Source organism: Trachypithecus francoisi, unplaced genomic scaffold, assembly GCF_009764315.1.
Source record: "Trachypithecus francoisi isolate TF-2019V2 unplaced genomic scaffold, Tfra_2.0 Lachesis_group6, whole genome shotgun sequence".
NCBI classification, from domain to species: Eukaryota; Metazoa; Chordata; class Mammalia; order Primates; family Cercopithecidae; genus Trachypithecus; species Trachypithecus francoisi.
This window is the reverse complement of record NW_022681471.1, coordinates 24,724,124-24,749,717: the sequence shown is the minus strand read 5'-3', so window position 1 is coordinate 24,749,717 and position 25,594 is coordinate 24,724,124. Positions and strand designations below refer to the sequence as shown.

At 41.3% G+C, this 25,594-nt stretch overlaps 1 protein-coding gene and 1 pseudogene across 1 annotated transcript; both read left to right on the top strand.

Annotated features, from left to right (window-relative positions):
- The first annotated feature begins 109 nt into the window (after nt 1-109).
- Nucleotides 110-15,799, top strand: LOC117078146 (cancer/testis antigen 55-like). The gene is made up of 6 exons (XM_033201635.1): nt 110-402; nt 2,522-2,706; nt 11,775-11,919; nt 14,015-14,127; nt 14,824-15,011; nt 15,297-15,799. Exons 1-6 carry the CDS (start codon nt 306-308, stop codon nt 15,364-15,366), a joined length of 798 nt encoding a protein of 265 aa, XP_033057526.1. The 5' UTR covers nt 110-305; the 3' UTR covers nt 15,367-15,799.
- On the top strand, nt 12,238-12,322 carry LOC117078713 (annotated as a pseudogene).
- Nucleotides 15,800-25,594: the final 9,795 nt, after the last annotated feature.

Sequence of the window (25,594 nt, the reverse complement as noted above, 5' to 3'; positions counted from 1 at the left end):
ACAGGACCTGCCCGCCCACCCACTGCATGCCCATTGGCTGGACAGTGGTAGAGGCAGACCCTGAGGGGCGCATGCGCAGAGGGAGGAGCCAGAGGCACCTGCCAGCTCCTCGGGTGGCTGTGGTTTCCCTGGCTTTCCTGAGGGGGGCTCACTAACGGCTGGGTCTCATCCCACAGAGGCTGAGGAGGAGAAGCAGGAGGCGAGTCCCTGAGGAGACGCCGTTACCTGAGGGATTCCCTTACTGAGGAGACCTCGTGCTTCATCTGTCACAAGTGGTGCCCAGGCCGGTGGTGACAACGGGGAGGATGCTCAGGCATATGAGAAGTGCTTTGGCCTTTTTCGGGAGTACAGCTGACCCCACAGAGCAGCAGCGACCACAGCAGCAGGGCCCACAGCAGCAGGGTCCACAGCAGCAGGACCCACAGGAGCAGGGTCCACAGCAGCAGGACCCACAGGAGCAAGGTCCACAGCAGCAGGACCCACAGGAGCAGGGTCCACAGCAGCAGGGCCCACAGCAGCAGGAGCTCCCAGAAGGTATTCCTCTGTGTGTTCCCTTGTCCCCCACCCCAGAAGCCTCCCAATAGGGTCTCTCCTCACCCCCGTATGAGGATCCGGTGGCTCTGGCGGGTACAGCACGTGACGGCGGCTCCATCTTCTGTGCGTGCATGGGTAGGCGTCCTGTGTCCCCAACAAGTCCCTGAGAACCAACTCCCAAAGTCTCCTGTCCATCTAAAGTGGGAAGGCGCTGTCAGAGACCACCTTGGAGACAATACAGCCTGTGGTTTCCCCCAACGTGGTTGTGCAGCACATGCCTGTTTATATTTCCAGTAGGCGAGAAACTCCCTAATTGCGAGTGAATTTAGGCTTATATCCCAAGCGGAAATTTAATTTGAAGCCAAGTGGGTGCCTCATACATATCTGATCCTGTAGGAGAGCAGAGAACCCATTGTGCGGGCGGGCTGCTGAGGTCAGATCCCTAAATATTGCTAGTCAGCTAGGCTTGTGTAGAATAAAAAAAAGAAAGAAAGAGAGAGAGAAGAAAGAAAGAGAGAGAGAGAGAGATAGAAAGAAAAGAAAGAAAGAGAAAGAAAAGGGAGGAGGAGGAGGAGAAGAAGAAGAAGAAGGAGAAGGAGACCTTTTGGATGCCGTTTTAGGCTGGCCATCAATCTCCAGATACCTTTTAGTGCTTTGTCTGCTGAGATGGTTAAGTATCTATACAAGATGCTACTCATTATGTTGGTGATAATGATGAAGGATATAATAGGAACAGAAGCTTAAAGACTCTCGTATGTATATATGGTGATAACAGGTAACATTTACACTCTCTTGTGCAAGGCACGTCACAGCTCTCAACAGTTGATGTGCACGTGTCAGTTAATGCAAGGCGGGCGGGGTGGTTCATGCTTCTATTCCCAGCTCCTTGGGAGTTCCAGGCTGGTGAATCACTTGAGTCCAGGAGTTTGAGACCAGCCTGAGATAACATGGCAAAATCCTGTCTCTACTAAAACACAAAAATTAGCCCAGTGTGGTGGCACGCACCTGTAGTCCCAGCTACTTGGGAGGCTGAGACATGAGAACCACTTGAACCTAGGAGGCCCAGGTTGCTGAGAGCCGAGATCGCGCCACTGCACTCCAGCCTGGGTGACAGAGCCAGACTCTGCTGAAAAAATTAAAAATTAATTTAAAATTTAAAATTTAAAATGTTAGAATTTTTTTTTTTTTTTTTGAGACGGAGTCTGGCTCTGTCGCCTAGGCTGGAGTGCAGTGGCCGGATCTCAGCTCACTGCAAGCTCCGCCTCCTGGTTTCACGCCATTCTCCTGCCTCAGCCTCCCGAGGAGCTGGGACTACAGGCACCTGCCACCTCGACCGGCTGGTTTTTGTATTTTTTAGTAGAGACGGGGTTTCACCGGGTTAGCCAGGATGGTCTCAATCTCCTGACCTCGTGATCCGCCCGTCCCGGCCTCCCAAAGTGCTGGGATTACAGGCTTGAGCCACCGCGCCCAGCTAGAAATTTTTTTTTTTTTTTTTTTTGAGACGGAGTCTCGCTTTGTCGCCCGGGCTGGAGTGCCGCGGCCAGATCTCAGCTCACTGCAAGCTCCGCCTCCCGGGTTTACACCATTCTCCTGCCTCAGCCTCCCGCGTAGCTGGGACTACAGGCACCCGCCACCTCGCCTGGCTAGATTTTTGTATTTTTTAGTAGAGACGGGGTTTCACCGTGTTAGCCAGGATGGTCTCGATCTCCTGACCTCGTGATCCGACCGTCTCGGCCTCCCAAAGTGCTGGGATTACAGGCTTGAGCCACCGCGCCCGGCCTAGAAATTTTTTAAATTAAGAAAAGAAAACTACAACAACCCTATTAGGCGCAATTTTGATTGTTGTGGATTGACAGATGAAAACAAGATCAGAGACGTTAAAAAACTTCTCTGCCCAGGTTAATGCAGATGGTGAGTGTAAGACTTATTTGTAGTAGGTGTTTGTATTTGAGGTTAATAATGTGACTTTTGTTTCTTTATCTTGTAGGTGACACTGAGTTGACAACTGTGCAGGGAGTTGTCACAAGTTTCTGTGGTGATCATGGCATGATTGATGCGTCAATCTACTTCAGTAGTGATGTTGTGACTGGTGACGTGCCTCTAGAAGTTGGACAGAAAGTTAATGTGGTTGTGGAAGAAGATGAAACACTTTGTGGATTGAGAGCAATCAAGGTGAGATGTGCATGAGTTTGGGAATTGTGTCTTATCCCAATGGGTTTTCTTTCTCCATCTTTCTATTGCGTTAATCCAACATCTCTGCTGTGATCCATAGAGTGGATGTCAACTGCAGTTTGAAGCCCCGCCCCTCTGAAGCTGTAGGTTCTTCTGTTCTAATATTTGTAGTGATTTCTGCTTTAAAACATAAAAGTTACTTATCTATTCTTCTAATCTTTAAACAATATGGGTAACAATAATAATTATTGAACTCTATATAATCCTGCAACTTCCCTTATCAGGTAAAAAAACGTTTTCTGTGCTATGCATCCATAGCAGTGGAATTACTATGTGAAACCACGTGCCTTGTAAACATTTTAAAAAGAGCTTCATGGAGGTATAGTTCACAAACCACAGAACTCTCTTAAGGGTACAATTCAATAATATTTGGCAGATTTACGGAGTCCTGAGAACAGCACCTGAGTCCAGATATTTACCCATTCAGTGGCTATTATGAAATTATTCTTTAGCTCTACTCTACTAACTGATTCTCTCAGCAATAGGTGGTGAGACTGCCCATCTGCCCATATAGGCAAGGACAACAATACTATCAATCTGAAATCTTTGCAAATGTGAGAAGGGAAAAGCAGTCACATTGCTCATTTGGAATTATTAAGGATCTTAATGAGATTACAGCAAGTTTCCTTTCTTGGACCTACTTATACATTAGGGATATTTACGGCTATCTCTGTGGTAGGAAAATTAGATTTTTAACAGGAAAGTTTGTATTAGAAGCCCTTGTAGTATTTCGTCCGATACCATCTTTTTCCTTTGCTTTAAGTCTTTCATTCTTTTACAGCATTTATTGAGATATAAGTCACGAGACCATGCAATTCACTCATTTAAAGGGTACAATACAGTAGTTTTAATTTGGTCACAGAGTTAGGCAACCATCACCACAAACAATCTTAGAACATTTTCATCACTCAAAAAGGAAACTCTATAACCGTTCGTAGTCTTTTTCCATTCCTTCATGCTCCCCCAACTGTCCCCTCCCCCGTAACATCCAGTCCCAGGCAATCACTTATCCAGTTTCTGTTTGTATATATTTGCCCATTATGAGCAGTTAAAAAAGGTTCCTTCAATTTTTAATAAATTGGAAAGTTGATTTAGATTAAAAAAAAAGTTTCCTTCTATATAACTGTAATGATATGTCCTTTCACCAACATCTCCTTATTCCTCCATCAACCCTAACAACCCAAGCATCTAGCAACCACCATTCTACTCTACACTGCTATAAGAGCAACTTCTTTATAATCCTCAATTTAATGTGACTATGCAGTATTTGTCTTTGTGTGACTGGTGTATTTCACTTAAATATCATTCTTCAGGTTCATCGATGTTGTCCCAAATGGCAAGGTTTAGTTGTGTTTTATGGCTGAATAGTATTCCATTGTGTATTTATACCACATTTCCTTTATCCACTCATCCGTAGATGGACACTTAGATTGCTTTCGTTTCTTGGCTATTGTGAATAGGGCTGCAATAAGCATGGAAGTGATGACATCTCTTTGACATATTGATGACACTCTCTTTGAATACATGCTCAGTAGTGGGATTCATGGATAGTGTGATAGTTCCATTGTTAAAATTTTGGGGAACCTCCATACTGTTTTCCATAATGGCTGTAACAACTTACATCCCACCAACCGTGCATAAACGTTCCAATGTCTTCACATCCTTGCCACTACTTGTTATCACTTTTCTTTTTAATGTTAGCCATTTTAACATGCGTGAGGTGCTACCTCTATGGTTTTGATTTGCATTATCCCAATGTTAAAGAAGGTGAGCGTTTTTTCATATGCCTGTTGGCCATTTGTATGTCTCCTTTTGAGATATGGCTATTCAGGTCATTTGCTCATTTTTAATAGGATTATTTGTTTTCGTGCTATGAGTCGTTGGAGTTACTCATACATTTTGGAAACTGACCCCTTACTAGATGTATAGATTGCCAATGTTTTCTCCTGTCCTATAGATTATCTCTCCACTCTTTGATGGTTTCCTTTGTGGTATCAAAGCTTTTTAGTTCGATGTAACCTCCCATTGGTCTGTTTTTTCTTTTGTTGCCTTTGCTTTTGAGGTCCTATTTTTGAAATATCATTGCCCAGAACAGTGTCATGGAGCTTTCCCCCTATGTCTCATTCTTGTAGTTTCATAGGTTTGTGTCTTCCTTTTAAAGCTTTAAGTCATTTTGAGTTGATTTATGTACATGCTGAGAGATAAGGGTGGAAATTCATTTTTCTCAGATGAATATTCAGTTATTTTCAACATCATTAATTGAAGAGACTGTACTTTCTCAACATTGTGTGTTCTCGGGCCTTTTGTCGAAAATCAGTTGACTGTATATGCACGAATTTCATTCCAGTCTGTGTATTCTGCTCCACTCGTTGATGTATCTGTTTTTATACTGGTACTATGCTATTATGCTTACTATAGCTTTGTCATATGTTTTGACATCAAGTAGTGTGATGCCTCCAGTTTTGTTCTTTGTGTTTCAGACTGCTTCGGCCATCTGGAATCTTTTGTGGTTCCATACAAATTTTAGGAGTGTTTCTTCTATTTCCAAGAAGAATGTCATTGGTATTTTCATAGCAGTTGCATTGAATCTGTAGATTTCTTTAAGATACAGACATTTTAACAATATTTATTCTTCCTGTCCATTAACACATGATGTATTTCCATTCATTCCTGCCTCCTTCAATTTCCTTTGTCAATGGTTTATAGTTTTCAGTGTTGCAATCCTTCACCTCCTTGGTTAAATTTATTCCTATTTTAATTTTTTTGAAGGTGTTGTAAATGGGATTGTTTCTTGATATCTTTCTCAGATAGTTCCCTATTGGTGTATAGAAATGCTACTGATTCTTGCATGTTATTTGTGTGTTGTGCCACTTTCCTGAATTTGTTTATTAGACCTAGTAGCTTTTCGGTGGTGTCTTCAGGGTTATTTATATGTAAGAGCTTCCCATCTGCAAACAGGGCCAATCTAAATTCTTCCTTTTAAATTTAGATGCCTTTTGTTTCTTCTTGCCTAATTTCTCTGGCTAGTACTTCCAGAACTATGTGTGATAGAATGGGCAAAAGTGGACATTTCTGTCTTGCTTTAGGTCTTAGAGGAAAAGCCTGCAACATTTCCCTATTCAGTATTATGTTACCTGTGGGTTTACCATATATGACCTTTATTGTGTTGAGGTGCACTCCTCCTATATCAAGTTTGTGGAGTTTTTATCACGAAGGGTTGTGGAATTCGGTCAAATGCTTTTCCTGCTTAAATTGGAATGATCCTATGGCTTTTGTGCTTCATTCTGTTCATGTGATATAGCACATTTATTGATTTGTGTATGTTGAAACTTCCTTGCATCCCAGGGATGAATCCCTCTAGAACATGATGAATGATGTTTTTAATGTGCTGTGGAATTTGGTTTACTAATACTTTCTTAAAGGTTTTTGTAGCTGTGTTCATCAGGAATTTTGGCATGTAGTTTTCTTTGGTTTTCTCTTCTTTCTGTTTCCTTGCCTGGGTTTTCTACCAGGGTAATGCAGGTGTGATAGAATGCATTTGGTAGTATTCCTTTCTTGTTTTGTTTTTGTTTTTGGAATAGTTTTAAAAGTAGAGCTATTAATTCTTCTTTATTTATAAATTTGGTATATTAAGAAGGGAAGTAATTCTGTCTTAGACTCTTCACTGATGGGGGATTTTTTATTACTGAATCACTTTCCTTACTCATTAATGATCTGTTCAGATTTTCTATTTATTCACCATTACATCTCGGCAGGTTGTATGTGTCCAGGAATGTATCCATTTCTTCTAACTTGTCCTATTTGTAGACAGATGATTGTTCATAATCTTCCTTATGATACTTTTTGTTTTGGTGATGTCAGTTGTACTGTCTCCTTTTTCATCTTTGATTTTATTTATTTGAATCTTCTCTCTTTTTTCCTTAGTCTAGCTAAAGTTTTGTTGATTTGCTTTACCTCTTCAAGAAACCAACTCATAGTTTCATTGATATTTGTATTGTTCTTCTCATGTCTATTTCATTTATTTCTGCTGTGACCTTTATGATTTATGTCCTACTACTTTTGGATTATATTTTTTTCTTGTTCCTCAAGGTGCAGTGTGAGGTTGTTTATTTAAGATGTATCTTTTCTTCTGAGGTAGGCTTTATTGATGTAAACTTCACTTTTAGAATTGCTTCTGCTATATTTCATGGGTTTTCATGTGTTGTGCCTTCATTTTGCTTTATCTCAAGAAATGTTTTACACTTTTCTTTAAATTTCCTCATTGACCCATTGGTTATTTAGGAGCATGTTGTTTAATTTCCATCCACTTTTAAAGTTTCCAAAGTTCCTTCTTTTACTGATTCCTAGTGTTTTACCATTGTGGTTAGAGAAGTGATTTGATGTTATTTCAAACTCCGTTAATTTGCTAGTACCTGTTTTGTGGCCTGCCCCATAATCTATCCTCCAGAATGTTCCATATGCAGTTGGAAAGAATATGTGTTTTGCAGTATTTGGATGGAATATTCTGTAAATGACTGTTAGGTTCATTTGCTCCGGAGTGCAGATAAATCTCACTTTTTGTGGAGTCAATGTTCTGTCTGGACAATCTATTCATTGTTGCAAGTTGGATATTGAAGTCCCCTACTATTATTGCATTGCACTCTATCTCACCATTTAGACCTTAATATTTGCTTCATATATTTAGGTGCTGCTATGTTGGGTGCATATTTTTGAAAATCATTATATCCTCTTGGTGAATTGACCCCTTCATCATTATATAATGGTCTTGGTCTCTTTTTACAGTTTGTGATTTAAAGCCTATTTTATTTGAAATCAGTTTAGCACCTCCTGCGCTGTTTTGGTTTCCCTTTACATGGAAGAATATCTTTTTTCATGCCTTCATTTTCAGTTTACAAATGTCTTTTAAGGAGAAGTGTGTCTCTCATAGGTTTGGTTGTTGCTGCTGTTGCTTTTTAAATTTATTCAGCTACTCTGTGCATTTTAGTTGGAGAATGTCATCCATTTCTATCAAGGTAATTATTGATAGGTAAGGATTTACTGTTGTCATTTAGACAATTTTTTTCTACTTATTTTGTAGGTAATTTCTTCCTTTCTTCCTCTTTTACTGTCTGTCTTGATGGATAAGAGATTTTTCTCTATTAGTATGTTTTGTTTACTTGATATTTTAAAATGTGTCTATTACATGATTTTTTTCTTTGTGGTTAGCATGAGGCTTACAAAAACATAATCACAACAGTTTATTTTATTGATAACATAACTTTGATCACAAAATAAAAACACTCTGCCATTTAACTCCACCCCCGGATTTTGAGTTTTCTGTTTTACACTTTACAATTTTTTATATTTTATATCCCTTAATTAATTATTGTACTTATTTTATTTTTACTAGTTCAGTTCTTTAACCTTTACATGAAAGATATAAGTGATCTGGAAACCACCATTACCTTATTAGAATATTCTGAATTTGTGTAGTTACGTTTACTGGTGAGTTTTATACCTTCAGATGTTTTTGCATTACTCATTAGCGTCCCTTATGCCAGTTGGAAGAATTCTCCCTAGCATTTCTTGTAAGACAGTTGTGGTGGTGAGGAAGTTTCTCAGCTGTGATTTCTCTGTAAAAGTCTTTATCTCCCCTTCACTTCTGGGTACATTATTCTTGGTTAGAGATTTTTTTCCTTGCGTTCCTAAAATAGACTATCCCACTCTTTCTGGCCTTTTATGCTTCTGCTGAGAAGTCTTCTGGTAGGCATATTGGAAGAGCCTTATATATGATTTGCTTCGTTCCTCTTGCTGCTCTCGGGATTCTTTATTTTTCATCTTTGACAGTTTGATTTTAACATGTCATGGGGTAATCTTATTTGGATTGTATCTGAATGCAGAACTTTGGTCATCCAGTACCTAGATGTTTGTAACTTTCTCTGAGTTTGGATGGCTCCCCATTATTATTTGAGATTGGATGGCTCTCCATTATTATTTTTTAAATGATCTTTTTACTCCTCCCGCTTGAATGTGAATGACTCATACTATTGCTCTTCTGATATTGTCCCAGAAATCCAGTAAGTTTTTTTTCTTTCCGTGTCATTCCTTTTAATTTTGTCTCCTCTGACTGTATATTTTCAATGAAGCTGTCTCCAAGTTTCCAGATTCTTTATTTTGCTCGATCAATTGTTCTTTGGATGTTCTCTATTGTGTACTTCCTTCATTGTATTTTTCGATTTCAGGATTTGCTTGGTTTTTTTAAAATTCTTTCAATCTTTCTTTCAAATTACTCTGATACATTCTGAATCATTTCTCTGTAATTGTTTTCAAGGTTCACATAGCATGTGGAAAATAGATATTTTGAATTATTTGTTAAATAACTCATACATTCCTATCTCTCCAGGGTCAATCACTGGCACCTTGTTTTGTCAGTTTGGTGATGTCATGATTTCCTTATTGTTCTTGATCTTTGTGGTCATGTGTTTGTGTCTGTGTACTGAAGAAGTAGGTATTCATTTCAGTCTTTACAGTCTAGCTTTTAGGGGACATCCTTTAGCAGTAAGCCTGTCCGGAAACTCTGTATAGGTCTCTTTTGGTCCTTATGTTTGTGAACACTGCAGCTATTGAAGTCCTAGGGGGCTGCCTATTCCCAGGGACACAACGACAGATGCTACAATGGCTGAGATTCCCTTAGCTATGGAGGCTGGTCCCTTGTGAGACTGGAATCCAAACCTGCATTCACTGAGAACTCCCTGTTGCTGTAGAATATTCTGAGCATAAGGCCACTGGAATCACTGGCAGAGATGTGGGCCAGGTATTGAGTTTGTTTTGCTGTGGCTGTGGCTTCCTGTCTGGTGCCAGGGTGAGTCTAGAGACTTGGTCCACAAGTACCATCTGAGAGTCAGGGACCATGGGCGTCTGTCAAGTGGTGACCTGATATTGGGTTCCCAGGCAATGCCCTACGCTTGCTACTGTCTCTCTCCTCTGGGTGGATGGTATCTCTCTCTATGCTGTGCTGTTGAAGGTTGGGGAAGGGGTGATATGGGTAATGTAAAACTGTTCTTACTACCCTCTTCAATGCATCTTTTCTGATTTTCATGCTATAACCGGGTACCATGGTCTCTCATCTGGTTTCCTTATGTCAAGTGAGGGTATTTTCATACAAGGATAGTTTTTCGCATTGATGTTTCTGCAGGAGGACAATCACTGGACAGTCCCATTTCTCCATCTTGCTCCCCTCCTCCTCCATCTGTTTAATTTTTACATACTATAAATATGTCCATCTTGTCCATGTGACTTCTGTGTTCAGGAAGTATCCTTAGGCTAATTCTAACACATAATTTACACGAGTATTCACTTAGCTTTTCTTCTGAAAGTCATTAATTTATTTATATCTAAACATACAGTCAGCCTGGGTTTGCTTTTCATGTTCAGGACTGAGAGAAGGATCCGTGTCTTGTTTCACTACTGGCTACTCAGTTGTCCCTCAACATTATCTGCTTGTACCTGCTGTTGTGTTGGTGGTATTTGCAAGGCATAAGAAACAGAGTTGGGAGCCATGAAACATGGGCAAAGCTTTAGTCTGCAGTATGTCTGTGAGTTGGTGTGGAGTCAAGGCTCAGAGAGGTCCAAGGGTCCTGTGGATCACCCACTTGGATACTGTCGAAAGTGGGGATAGATACGTGGGCAGGAGACTGGTGCCTCATTCCTTCATGACAGTAGGTGAGGGGAAAATAAACATCAGATTGGTATTGACAGTTGGAAAGGCACCAGTTAAGAAATGGGAATAGCAGCAAACTAAGCTATCTTTAAAACCATGGAAAATTATTTACAACTCAGTGGCTCAAGTTTCCATCAGAAGTCTTTGATCAGCAAATTCCAACCCTAGGAGTTTATCCTATAGTTCAGTCAGGCAAGTAGTCCAAATGCTAGGACACAAGTGAAATAAATGTCTAATTACGTGGAATTGGGTTAATAAATTACGGCACATCCATTAATCGGGATTCCCTATGACTCTTTCTGTCCTTTCTTGTTATTTAAAAACCTTTGTGTTAATTTAATGTGATACTTTAATACTGAATACCATGCTAATTTGCTTTTAAAACAGGCATTTACATATGTATATATATATTTGTGCACAGACAAAAACATCAGGATGAGTGTTACTGCCAAAATGTAGTCCCTGGTGGTCTCTTGGTAATGGAATATGGATTATGGGGTAACCGCCTTTTGCTGTCTACATATCTGTTTTTTTTTTTTCCTATTTTTAGTACAATGAACTTGCATTATTTCGGTAAGTTTTAAGGATTATAAAATAAGGACTATTACACTTTCAATAAGGAAAAAGGTTTGTATGCCTCTCTATTGTAGATAAAGTAAAGCCCTAATTTGGCTTGGTTTTTCGAACCTCTCCCAGTTGAGGGTATTGTTCCAACTTTATCTTGTGCTTCTGTCTCCTAGGCCTGGATCTCGAATGTTAGGGTTTTGCTCCCTAGGCTCCTAACTTGTTTTTTCTCTCCGCCTCCCTGCTCCTCTACCCCTGTTTACAAGGTTACACCTCTGTCTTCTTTCACAACCCAGCACAAATCTGACTTCCCCCAAGCAATGCCCCTATTTTCTCCCTGTCTGAAATGTTCTCCCTCTAGATAATTCACAGAAACCATTTGGAACTAGTTTTATATCCTTCATCGCAACCTGCTTATGACTACATACCTTTCCACTTTACCGTCATTTCATTGTGAATTTCTGCAGGCGAAGGACGGTATTTTTTTAATCTTGGAATCTAATGGTACAAGAGCATTAAACTCAGGTAGGCAATTAATGTTTTGGGATACATTTCACAATTCTTGAAGCACACACATGATTTTTACCATCATCTCAAGTCTATGGTCCATTTACCACATGAACTATATTCACCAGTGTTTAGGATGGCTGTTGAAAATATTTTGGAATACCAGTGTTTTAACCATGTAAGTTCCCGTGTTTAAATTTGTATTATTTTTGAAGTAACTCTTTCCTAAATCTTACAGGTGGATGTTGTGCCTCACCGTCTTTACGGTGCTGGACCCTCAGACTCAGGAACCAGAGTTTTAATTGGATGTGTTACTTCTATAAGTGAAGATACTATTTATATTAGTAACAGCATTTATTTCCCTATGAACACTGTTTCTGAAGGTATGATTTGCGTTTTGTGCTATATGATGTAATTCTTAACTTTTTGAGAGGATTTTAGTCCTAGAACAAATTTAACAGTGTACTTGGCTTCAGTCAATGGCTCTTCAATATTCGAGGTAGACCTTTCCAATTAAAATTATGTACAATATAGGGGCAAATAGGCAGTATTTTAAAATGTCTGCTGTCATCTATTGTGTGTTCATTTGTTCAATGCCCTCAGTAATGCCTGGATATATTTTTCATTCACATAAGAATTTAATTTCTAATCATGGAAACAATCCTACAAGTACCCAGAGACACTATTTTTAATACCCTTCAGAGACTATACTTGCAGGGATCATTTCTATAGTTGGTTACTTGAGAAGTTTCTGTGACAGGGTGGAGTACCAAATTTTACAAGAATACACTTCAAATGCTTCAAAGTTAGGATTGGAGATAGTGCTTTTGTGGCTGTGTGTGTGTGTGTGTGTGTGTGTTGAATTCTCTTTGTAATCAGCAGATATGTTCTAATATTTCGCTTATAACCAAAGATACACTTTTTTTTTTTTTTTTTTGCTATTTTTGTCCTTTGCAACAGTTGTATAGCTTGGGTATAAAAGGGGAGATTAGCTCCGTTTCCACAGGCAGCTGGCTCGTTTGTTTTCTTGGGGGCAAAAGCAGGACTCTGACCTGAATTTTGTTTTAAGATGTTGACTCTGTCTGCTTTGTCGAGAAGAGACTATGAGGGAGAGGGTGGAGTCAGGAAATCAGTCAGGAACCATTGTTATATTCCTGGTGAGAGGTGATGGAGATGTGAATGGAAGTGGAGAAGTGGAGGACCTGAGGATTGAGTTGACTCTGGATATATTTTGAAGTTAGAGAAGAACCCAGGAGGTAATGGATTAGATCTTTGATGTGGAGGAAAGATGAGTCCAAGGTACCTCCAAAGTTTCTTGTTTGAGCAGTGGTGAGGGTGGAGTTGCCAGTTTGCGATGTAGACGACTGAGGCAGACACAAGTTGGTGAATACGGAGAATACCAACAACTCAGCTTTACACATGTTAGATTGGCGTAAGCAGAAGGATAATTGATCCTGAGGTTGGTTAGAGCTGGAGGCATAAACATTTTGGAGTTATTGGCCCATAGATATATGGTACACCCACACAAAATAAATGTATGTAAATTATCAGATACAGAGAGAGGAGAGAGAGAGAGAAGAGGTCTAACATGGTGTCTTGTGTCATACTACAATGCTGGATCCTAAGGTGAAGAAATGTTTCACTTTGTTGATATTGCTAGTTTTCTGGAGTCATTGTGGCAATTTACTGTCTCAGTTGCAGTTGGGATTTCATTTGCTCCACATTCTTTCATGTACCTTTGTTATCCTGTGACTCACTTTTAACTTACTGTAAACTTCTGTTTGAAACTCTGTGGTATTAACTATAACCCGTAAGGCACAGACTTAAGAGTTCATCACCTGAACCCAACATCAGGGGAAATTCATTGATTCTGAAAGTAATATTTCCTAGTGGTACTGCAACCACTACTACCAATCAACAGTTATTTGGTGGTTACTATGCGCCAGCGATGATTCTGTGTGTATCGCACATATCAACTAATTCTCACAGCAGCTGTGTATCATGAAGGTTACTTATCGTGCTTCTCATTTTATAGATGAAGAAAATGAGGCACACAGATTAAGCACCTTGGCTAAGGTTGCCAACTGAGTGAGTGGCAGTGTCAAGATTTGAAGCCACGTAGCCAGGTTTAAATTTGTGCTCTTACATATACTTTTGACTGCCTCTCACTAAGGAGTTGTGAACAGGAACAACTTGTTTGTTTAGTAAATCCTGTGCTGCTCCCTTAGATTAACTGTGATGCATAGTTCACACTTTCCTTCATTTGACTTTGTTAATCAGTAGAGGAAATCAATGCCTAAGACTTATAACATCTTTTCAGACTTAGAGATTTACAGTGTATCTGTTTAAATATGTGCAAAATGGACTTTAGTTCTAGCAAAACTGACTTTAAAGTAGTACACTATCAAATAACGTGTGAAATTAAATGTGACCTAGTTAAGAGATCATGACACTCATATTTCTCCATGACTGTTTTAGATTTTGTGCCTTATAAGGGTGACTTGTTAGAAGTTGAATATGCCGCTGAGCCAGGCATCTCAAACATCAAGGCAAGCTCTGTGAAGCCCACCCGTTGTATTCATGTGGAAGAGGTAATTTCTTTCCGGTTCCTCCCGTCATCAGTTTCTGATAACACTTCCTTTGGTGGTAATTTTTGTGCCCAGGATTCTGTTGGGTGTAATGGGATTTCCAGAAAATATGAAGAAATACATTCTTTGCCAACGAAGGAGCCACTTTTCTTATTGAAAAGGCAGGACTTCCCGAAGGAAATAATTAGAAAATTATGTGGGCCAAGCACATGATCAAGTTCTAAATTGTGCATTTTACTTGATACCCAAATGTTATTAGAATCTTCCAACAACAGGAGGAAGAAAAACAATCTTTGTGCCAGAAAAATTGTAGGGAAAAAATGAACGGAGTATGTTGTGGGACTTGAGCTTACCAGTAAATGCTGAGAGCGATTTGGTTATTGGAGTCTGAATATGAGCAGGCAATTCAGGGCAATAGAGGGTAATGGACATATTTTGGTAGTATTTAGAGCAGGATTTCTCATCAGAGACCCCGTCTCATCCCTGGAAAATCTGATTTAATTGGTCTGAGGTGGAGCATGGACATGGATATTCTTACAAAGTACCCCTGGTGTTAGCAATGAGCCAACCAGGTTGGGAATCATTGATTTGCATCAAAGTCACCTGCACTCATGCAGGACCCAGAATGGAGGAGGTGCACAGCAGGTTACAGTGATTATCAGACTTTTTCATAATCATTTCCATTATTTATACTCACAGGTCCGCATTACTAGCGTACATGGAAGAAATGGGATGATAGATCATACTACTTTTTTCACCTTGGAGTCTGTGAAAATCCCTGATGGATACATACCTCAAGTAGACGATATCGTCAATGTGGTCATGGTGGAGAACATTCAGTTCTGCTGTAATTGGAGAGCGGTTTCTATCACCCCAGTGCAAAAATTGTAATGACAAAGCATTTTAATCTGTTTATCTTTCCTTTATGAGCAGTAAAGGGGTTGGTTTAACTGAAAAGGTTAGCTTAGTAAGCCTAAACAGTATTTTATATATGACTTTCCTGGCAAATCTAATTGAGATACTGGCTAGTTCAATTGGACCATGAACCCAGCTTAGGGAAATAACTTATCAATTAAAAAGCATGCTAAATTAGCTTGCTAGTCACTGAAGGAAAGGAGTTCTTAGTTAAAATGAACACTGCCATTAAATTTGAATTTTATGTCTCTCATTAGGAGCAGCAGATTCCAGGATGACGGAGGCCTGGGACAACCCAAAAGGGAACGTCGGAGCCAAAGCGTTTAACTGAAAAGACAGCGGGGACAGCATGTTAAAGGCATGATTTAAAGTTACAATTTGACTTCAGTTTTGAGCCCCGTTATGCTGTCTGTACAATCTGTATTGCTCCATAGCCTCTTTCATCTTCTGTCACCCTCATAACTTGCGATGTTTATGTTTCCCTTGTTCCTTCTTCCCCATACTAGAATGTAAACTCCACAATGGCAGGATGTCTTCTGGTCTGTTTTTTGTTTGTTTGTTTTTGTATTTTTTTCTTTGTTTGTTTGTTTGTTTTTTCTGTTTTCATTAAAGCATCACCAAGCACTTAGAAGAGTGCCTGGAAGACTCAAGGGGCAGATAAAATGTTAAGTTCAATGACTGAATGATTGGGCCAGCAACGATGTTTAGCTGTGGTTCATTCATCACTGGTTCCTTAGAAATAAAATTGTTGAGCAATGCATTAAGACCTCTGTTGATTTTTAAACAACACAAACAACCATAGAAAGCTGACTCTGCTGTACATGAGCCTCTGTGAGCCACTTTGTTGCAGAGGTGCAGAATAGTTGAAGTCATGAAGAAACGTACAAACACAGAGTCCCTCGAGGTAAGTCCCTTCTTACCCACTGGGAAGGGTTATACTAAAATCCCACAAGTACACCCCATGAAACTTCATGCTTTCGTCTAACAGAACATTTAGCCAGGCAGCTGTGACCTAGGGAAAGGGATATATTCAGACCTTTGGGCATAGCTTGAGTGTCATTGTGAACTTACCCTGAGTCCTGTGATTCGTAATTTCACCATTGTTGAAGTCCCCTTGAAGGAAAACAAAAGGTGGCTAGGTACATGGCTCATGCCTGTAATCCCAGCATTTTGGGAGGCCAAGGTGGGCAGATCACCTGAGGTCAAGAGTTTTAGACCAGCCTGGCCAACATCGTGAAACCTCGTCTCTACTAAAAATACAAGAAAATGTACGTGGGTGTGGTGGCATGCACCTGTAGTCCTAGCTACTCGGGGAGGCTGAAGCAGGAGAATCCTTTGAATCCAGGAGGCCGAGGTTGTAGCAGTGAGCCAAAATCGCTCCACTGCACTCCAGCCTGGGTGACACAGGGAGACTCCATCACACAAAATAATAAATAAATAAATAGAAAGGAAACAAAAGGAAGGTACAAGTTATTTTGACAGCAAAAAAGAACATACCTCACAGTGGTTAGGGGGACTGAACATCCGTGTTTCCCAAAAATTCCTTTGTTGAAGCTGTAATCCCCAATGTGATCGTAGATGGAAGTGGGGCCTTTGGGAGGCTATTAGGCTTAGATGAGGTCATGAAAGTAGAGCCCCATAATGGGATTAGTATCCTTAGAAGAAGAGGAAGAGAAGCCAGCATTTGCTCCCACTCCTCCACGGGAGGAAACAGCCAAAAGTTGACAATCTTCGAGCCAGAAAGAGAGCCCTTGCCCAGAACCCAATCAATCAGCACTTTCTTCTTGGACCTCCCATCCTCCAGAACTGTGCGATATAAATGTCCGTGGTACTGTGTTATAGCCGACCAAGCTAAGACAACAGAGAGCTGATATTGACATTCTGTAACAAATAAAAGCAATCCATACACTCATTGTGTTTTGAAAAACAAAGATATGAATTGGGAAAACTCCCATCACATGAGAATCCCAAAATTCCCATGGATGGGAATTGCCCCCATCCATTAAATCATAATGAATAATATATGTATTGGTACATGTCGTCTAAACTTTGTCACTCTATTCTTACAGAAATGTTTCTAAACACTAGTCCAATACTTATTTCCAGTGTAGCTTTTGTAATGGAAGGAGTAACATTTTACTCCATGGCGCAACTCATGTACACAAGGGAGGCTAAATCACTGACATGCAAGAGACCCAACATATTAGTCTATAATCATTATAAGTTTCTGCTGTGGTCAGACTTCTGAGGAGAGGTTGCAAAGCCAGGAAAAAGCTGAGTTGAGCCAGGATCTAATGGCTTCCGAACTACAGCTCTTACGTTTACAGCCAGCTGTAACATTACCCTGAATGAGGCCAAATACTGTTTAGATAGATGCATATAGGAAAGCAAAGTATTCAGATTTGGTGTGAATTGCCTTAAAACCAGATCCTTTCTCAGGTTGCCTGGAACGGTTCAGGATGTTACCCTTTTCTGATTCAATTAATTGCTGCGGTATTTATTGAGAACCTACCATGTGCCCAGCACTGTTCTAGATGCTGAGGGCCCAGCAGACAAAAAAGCAACAACGAACAAAAGCTCTGCAGTCATGAAGCTGACATACAAGGGGGAAGAGACAGACAACACTCTGATAAGCATATGAATAAGTAAGAATTTCTGTCTAGCAGTTAGTGACATAAAGAAAAGTAAGCAGGTGTTTGTGATAAGAGGTTTTTGAGGGCAGTGACCACGGACACATTGTTTCCAATATTTTCAGTCGGAGTCAGTTTCCCTGATTTGAGGGTGAAACATGCAGGTCATTAGAAGCCAAGAAGGCAAATCACATGATTATATCTTTGCTGGAATCTGGCACTGAATGGTTGCTTCATGGATACTTGTGAAGGTGTGCATTTTGCTCATGGGAGAAGTTAAAACGTGAGAGGGTTTAATGGGGTGCATGGCATCCCTGTTCAGAATTGCTGTTAATCTACTTTGTGTCCAGCCCTTGTATATGCCAAGCACTGGACTAAGGGCCTTGGGACACACACGTCATTTAATCCTCACAAAGAATCCTATGAAAGAAGTCCTAGTAGCGTCGTGTCCATTCTATAGCCAAGTCATGGACGCAAACAGGCAAGATGGGGCACACAGCTGCTCTGTGGCCCAGTGGAATTCATCCCCTGACATTCAGGCCCAGCAGCCATTTCTTATCTGATGTGTTCCTGGCCTCTGGAGGCACCTCCCAGCACAAGAGATCATTCACAATGTTTGCAGCAGGGTGGTAGAGAAGAGCCCCTTCTTTGTTCTGCAGTATTCTCTCAGCAGGGACCTGTCTTCCTGGTGTTGAATCTACCTGTAGCTTCTCTGCCAGCAGAGTTTCACCCCTGCAGAGGAGCTGAGTCTTACTTAGTGACGTTTGCCAGAGAAGGCTATTTCTTACCTCTTTCTAAGGCTATTTCTTAGCACCAATCTCTTGCTGCAGCATCCATTATTAGCTCTATTTGTGCCAGCAGGGACACATGGAAGGATTCTGGGCATGTTTCATCTGTCTGAGTGGCTGCTATCACTTTGATTCTTTCTACTTTCTTCTGTGCCATGATGGAACCTAACAAATTTGACCCAGTGATTTTTTTTTCAATCATTCTTTAGAGGTGGTGGGACTCCAGGTATGCTTTCAAAGGATTGATAGTTTTTGCTGATGGATGGCATGGAGTGTGTAAAGAAAATGGAGAAAACTAAGGGTTTTGGAAGGGATATGATGTTAACCCACTATTTGAACTAACGGTTATGGCGGGGACATGATGTCACACACTGTGTGAACTGAGCTGGCATCGTCTGAGATGGAGAAGATTTAAGGAAGTGCAGGGGTTGAAGGAAGCTCAGGACATGTGAAATTTTGGACACTTTACCCTTGAGATGTCTATGGGACAACCCTGTGTGTAACTCAGTATATATATGGGATTGGGAGTTACCCGAATGTAGATGCCATGGGGCTGGCATATGGATAGAGAAGCCATTCAGGGCCTGGGCCCTGGAGCACTCTTGTGGGATCCTGATAGGAAGAAGATCTCACAAAAGAAGCCAAGAAGGAGTCTTTCTAGGAGAGGGTGGTCACACAGAAGACCGAAGACCTTATTGCAAGAAATGGGGAGTCCTCAGCTGCGTCAAACACTAAGAGGTTGAGTGATAAGAGCTTAGCATATTGATCACTGGATTTGGTGACGTGGAGGTTTCCTGTCATTTTAAGAGCAAATTAGGGGCATGATGGGGATAAAAGCCTGATGCCAGAGTAATAAGGAGGGAATGGGAGCTCAGGAAGTGAGCAGAGGTGATTCTTGAACTAGCATTTGCTGTGGGGGGCAGGATGCACAAGAATGGGACTGAAGGGGAAATGAGGCCAAAGAAGCTTATTTGTCTATGTACATTTTTTAAGATGGGAGTTCCTTGTCTGTGACGTTTTTCAGATGGGTGATTCTTGTGTATGTTTGTATGTTATTCCATTAGAAGTAAGATTTTTTTTAAAAAAATGGTTGTCAATGCAGGATGAAGAGAGGCAACAGCAGTAGAAGCAACATCCTCAGAGAAAATGTTTCAAGAGAATGGTTCCATCTGCTCAGTGGAGGGTCAGCCCTGGGAAGGGCTGATATGTCCTTTCGTTGTTACAAGAGAGAAGGAAGAGAAAACCAGAATGGGTGTCAGGTGGTTCGCAGAGAAGCTCCTGTCTCACTGCCCTTGTTTTCTTTTTTACATTTTTAAAATTATTATTTGAATTGGAGTCTCGCTCTGTCCCCCAGGCTGGAGTGCAATGGCGCGATCTTCGCTCACTGCAACCTCTGCCTCCTGGGTTCTAGCAATTCTCCTGCCTCAGCCTCCTGAGTAGCTGGGATTACAGGCACACACCGTGCCCAGCTAATTTTTGTATTTTTAGTAGAGACAGGGTTTCACCATGTTGGTCAGACTGGTCTCGAACTCCTGACCTCAGGTGATCCACCTGCCTCAGCCTCCCAAAGTGCTGGGATTACAAGTGTGAGCCATGGCGCCCAGCTATGGCCTTTGTTTTCTCAGAGAAATAAGAGGACATGTCTGCTTATCTGTGTGTCCTAATTTTTCATTGAAAATTGTAGAATATTGGAGTAATCAAAATGTACAAGAGCATTTGTTGTGGGTTCAGTTTCGCCCCTAAAGATATGCTCAAGTTCTGAGCCCCAGTACCTGTGAATGTGACTTTATTTGGAAATAGGGTCTTTGCAAAAACATAAAATAAAAAACAAAAAGTCAGGTTACGATGAGGTCCCACAGCATTAGGATTAGTCATACACCACTAATCCAGTGAATGGTGTCATTATAAGAAGAGGAATATCGGACACACAGACACAGAGTAAGAGTACCATCGGATGAAGGAGGAAGTGATTGGAGTGATGTATCTACAACCCAACAAAAGCCACCAATGACTACTGGCAACCTCCAGAAACTTGTAATAGACTCTCCCCCAGAGCTTGCCAGAAGGAACCAACCTCGCTGACACCTTGATTTCAGACTGGTAGCCTGCAGAACTGCCAGAGAATAAATTTCTGTCATTTTAAGCCACCCAGTTGCGGTAATGTGTTTTGGCTTCCCTGGGAAATTAACACAGTTGTGTTACATTTCGAGGCGTAGATAACCTTAGATTGTGGAAAATCATACTTACTGGGGGTAATACAGTAGGATCATTGGGTAGTATTGAGTGGCTCCTGTGAAATGTGTGTCCCTATTTTGGTATGGGTCTATATAGCTGCATCTGGTGCCATAATTTATGCAACAGAGTTCTGTTAGTTGAGTGCGGGAGAATAGTTGGATAGCTGGGCCTTACTAGACTCTAGTTTTGCCAGCGGAGAATGACAAAGTGAATGAAGTTTGACAGGTGATGGTGTTTGCAAGGGAGAAGAAGCAGAGAAGGGAGGGTTGGGGATGGGAAATGAAACTTGAGAGGAAGCCTGAGGTTTGACTGTGAGGATGAGCAGAGTGGGGGAGCAGAGAGGCCGGAGTGTCTTATGGTCATCCACTAGAGAGTGACACAAGTAGTGGTATAGAGAGACACAAGAGCTTGGTGCACAAGACCACAGTGAAAGCAAATGCAGGGTAAATACCACAACATTGGTATGGACGGTTGTAAAGACACTAATTGTGAAGTGGTATGGGCTATGAACTAGGCTATTCAAATAAGAAACATGAAAAGTGATTTAAAACTCAATGGATTGAATCTTCAGGGCCGGGCGCGGTGGCTCACGCCTGTAATCCCAGCACTTTGGGAGGCCGAGGTGGGCGGATCACAAGGTCAGGAGATCGAGACCACGGTGAAACCCTGTCTCTACTAAAAATACAAAAAATTAGCCAGGCGTGTGGCAGGCGCCTGTAGTCCCAGCTACTCAGGAGGCTGAGGCAGGAGAATGGCGTAAACCGGGAGGTGGAGCTTGCAGTGAGCCAAGATCACGCCACTGCACTCCAGCCTGGGCCACAGAGTGAGACTCCGTCTCAAAAACAAAAACAAAAACAAAAACACTCAATGGATTAAATCTTCATCAGAAAGCTTTGAACAGGAAATTCCACTCCTAAGAGTTTATGTTGGAAACGTAAAGAAGCAGGAGAAGTTGTGTGTGTATATGATAACATATATGTTAATATGTACATACATGCATATACACACACATACATACATGTATATTATGTGTCTTCATTATCAACTTATGATCATTTGTGTTCCATGTAAGCCACCTCCTCTTTTTAAGAAACATCATGAGATGTTCACGTCTGTACATATGAAGATGTACATACAGCCTACTTGGCCAGCCCCACTGACCCTGATACCCTGCACAGTCTGCGCAGATAGGCCACAATGACCACTGCCCAGTCATAGTGTGACCTCCTGAAACATGTGTCTGCCTGCTTTAAGCCCACCAATTAAAACTCCCCACAGGAAACCTGTTTTGATAACCCCTGGGACGCGCATAAGGTTGTTGGCCCATGGGTCCCTTTCTGTCTCCTGCCTGGGCTCCCTGCCCCACACGTATGCCCTCCAGGTGTGCCATGTAACCTCCAGGATCTGCAAGTGATAAAATGCCTATTTCCATCTTGTGTCTCTGCTAATCATTGGAGGGGTGCTCTTTACCTTAAATATCCTAAATTAAAACAGGGGAAGAAATCTCTCCAGGGGATTCAGGCTGAGCTGCAAGCAACCATAGCAGGCAGTAAGGGGCAGTGCATGAGGGTGTTTGTGCAGCATATCAAGGCATGTTATGTAGATCACGACAAGCCACAAGAGGAGGTTCTTGCCAACGTACAGTGGTGTTCTAGAGAGAGACCATGCTCCCTTCTCCTTTTCATTAACTTCACTTGGATTGACACCAGAAAGTAAATGTCTATACTTCTCGATAGTCCAGAAAAGACTGGTCTTGGAACTTGAGTTTGGAGGTGAGCACAGAATCGTTGGGAACATCTCACAATGATGTCATATCACCAATTGCCACCCACAACTGTATATTCCCGAGTCCTGGGCAAAGCGGCGCATTTTCAGACAACTCCATCGAGTGCATCTTGTGCAAATGAGACCTGAAGGCACAAGCAGGAATGATGAGTAATTTGCTCACACCTCTCCCCTTCTTATGCTTTATTCAAAACTATGTCTTCACAGGGAGTTATGCCTGATCTTTAGTACTTTTGATACACAGAAGCTGAAAGAATAGTTGGTGCCAAATAAGGACCAGATTCTGCATTGGAGATATTTTAATAGGCAAGGCTCTCAAAATATGTCCAGAGAATAAACACACACACACACACACACACACGTGTAATTTTGATAATCTCCCCTATGTTTCTATGCACTGGCATTTGCCCTCTCAGCCTGTTGTACTTACTATGATATCCCAAAATAAGGAAGACTGACTGCCATCCTAGCTGGCCTCCTAATGTTGTGGATTTGGATTGGTGTTCTGAGCTCCCCTCACCTCTTCTTATTCGTATGCAGACCTGCTGTACTGCTTCTGATCCACTTGGCCAAGAACAGCAGTGGGCTGTGTCTAGTGAATTGCTATGACTTTCTCAGTCTCCCCATCCGTCAGACACAGCCTGTCCTACAGAATTCTGGAAGGTCTGCTGTAGACTCCATTCTAGTGTCAACTTGGTGTCTACAAGTTTTTCTGTTAGAGTGCCGAGCCGACACACGTGGAATGCACTTTATATCAGAAGCGAGACATCTTTACCTCTCCTCTGTAGCCCAGAAAATGCTGCTCTGGGAACTTGCATTTAGACATGAGCATGGAATCTGTCATGATTACAGGTGTGTGCCCCTCCCCTCAACATTTTTAGATTGTAGACCCAATGGAGAATTCTCCTAGCAGGGAAAATTAGTAATGGTGCCATTTACGGCTTCTATGTTCAGGTATACCTCATCTTACTGTGCTTCTCTTCATTGCACTTTGCAGCTATTGTGCTTCTTAGAAACTGAAGGTTTGTGGAAACCCTATGTCAAGCAAGTCTATTGGTGCCATTTATCCAACAGCATGTGCTCACTTTGTGTTCCTGTGTCACATTTCGGTAACTCTTATTTCCAACTTTTTCATTCCCGTGATAGCTGTTATGGTAATCTATGATCAGTGATCTCTGACGTTACTATTGTCATTCTGTTGGGGCACCACAAACCACACCCATATCAGACAACAGCGAACTAAACGAATGTTGTGTGTGTTCTGATGACTCCACCGATAAGCTGTTCCCCATCTCGCTCCTTCTCCTCAGGATATCTTATTCCCTGAGACACAACAATATGGAAATTAGGCCAAGCAATAACCCCAGAATAGCCTCTAAATGTTCAAGTGAAAGGAAGACTCACAAGTCTCTCACTTTAAATCAAAAGCTAGAAATGATTAAGGTTCATGAAGAAGGCATGTCAAAAGTCAAGATACGCTGAAAGCTAGGTCCCTTGTACCAATCACCCAAGTTGTGAATGCAAAGAGGAAAAGTTCTTGAGGGAAATCAAAAGTGCTACTCCAGTGAGCACACCAGTGATAAGAAAGCGAGAACCAATCTGATAGCAGTGTGAAGAATTTTAGTGGTCCGGAGAGAAGGTCAATCCAGCCCCAATATTCCCTTGAGCCAAAACCTAATCCAGAACAAGGCCTAACTCTCTTCAGTTCTGTGAAGACTGCAAGAGGTAATGAAACTGCAAAAGTAAGCTAGCAGATTAAACCGTTTCCATAACATAAAAGTGCAATAGGCAGCCAGGCAGGGTGGCTCACACCTGTAATCCTAACAGTTTGAGAGGCCAAGTTGGGAAGATTGCATGAGCCTGGGAGTTTGAGATCAGCCTGGGCAACATAGTGAGACTCTCTCTCTACAATAAAAATTAAAATAAGCCAGGGTGGTGGTGCACACCTGTAGTCTCAGCTACTCAGGAGGCTATGGTGGGTGGGGGATCACTTGAGTCCAGGAGTTCGAGGCTTCAGTGAGCTGTGATCATGCCACTGTACTCTGACCTGGGTAAAAGAGTGAGATGCTGCCTCTAAAAAATTGAAAAGAAAATATTTTCAAAGTGCAAGATGAAGCATCAAATGCAGAAGTTGAGGCTGCAGCAAGTTATCCAGAAGATCTAGCTTAAAAAGATGATGAGGGTGGCTACACTGAACAACAGATTTTCAGTGTGAATTAGATTATCTTCTATTGGAAGAAGATGCTATGTAGGATTTTCATAGCTAGGGAGGGGAAGTCAATCCCTGCCTTCAAACCTTCAAAAGACAGGCTGACTCTCGTGTTAGGGGCTAATTCACCTAAGGATTTTCAGTTGAAGCCAATGCTCATTTATCATTCCAAATATGCTAAGGCCCTGAAGCACTATGCTAAATCAGCTCTACCCGTGCTCTATAAATGGAGCAACAATGCCTGGACGACAGCACACCTGTTTACAACATGGTTTGCTGAGTATTTTAAGCCCACTGTTGAGACCTACTGCTCAGGAAGAAAAAAGAAAGAAAGATTCCTCTCAAAATATTATTGCTCATTGACAATGCAGTGGTCACCCAGGAGCCCTGATGGAAATCTACAAGAAGATGAATGTTGTTTCCATGCCTGCTAACACAGCATCCATTCTGTAGCCCATAGATCAAGTAGTAATTTTGACTGACTGTCAAGTCTTATTTAAGAAATACAATTGATAAGGCTACCATAGGTTGCCATAGGGTGTGATTCCTCTGATGGAGCTGGACAAAGTAAATGGAAAACTTTCTGGAAATGATTTACCATTCTAGATTCCATTAGGAACATTCATGGTTCGTGGGAGGAGGTCAAAATATGAATGTCAACAAGAGTGTGTAAGATGTTGATTCCAACCCTCTGGCTGACACTGATGATGAAAGACTTGAGTGGAAAAGTTACTGCAGATGTATTGGAAATAAAAAGAGAATTGGAATTAGAAGTGGAGCCTCAAGATGTGAGTGAATTGATAAAACTCGAATGGATGAGTTGCTTCTTATGGATGAATAAAGAAAGTGTTCTCTTCAGATGGAATAGACTCCCGGTGCAGAAGATGTGAATGTTGTTAGAATGACAA

Coding starts and splice junctions, on each gene's coding strand:
- LOC117078146 (XM_033201635.1), top strand. CDS start 306: ATGCTCAGGCATATGAGAAGTGCTTTGGCCTTTTTCGGGAGTACAGCT. Junction 14,128..14,823: donor GTTGTATTCATGTGGAAGAG/GTAATTTCTTTC, acceptor TTATACTCACAG/GTCCGCATTACTAGCGTACA. Junction 15,012..15,296: donor ATCACCCCAGTGCAAAAATT/GTAATGACAAAG, acceptor GTCTCTCATTAG/GAGCAGCAGATTCCAGGATG.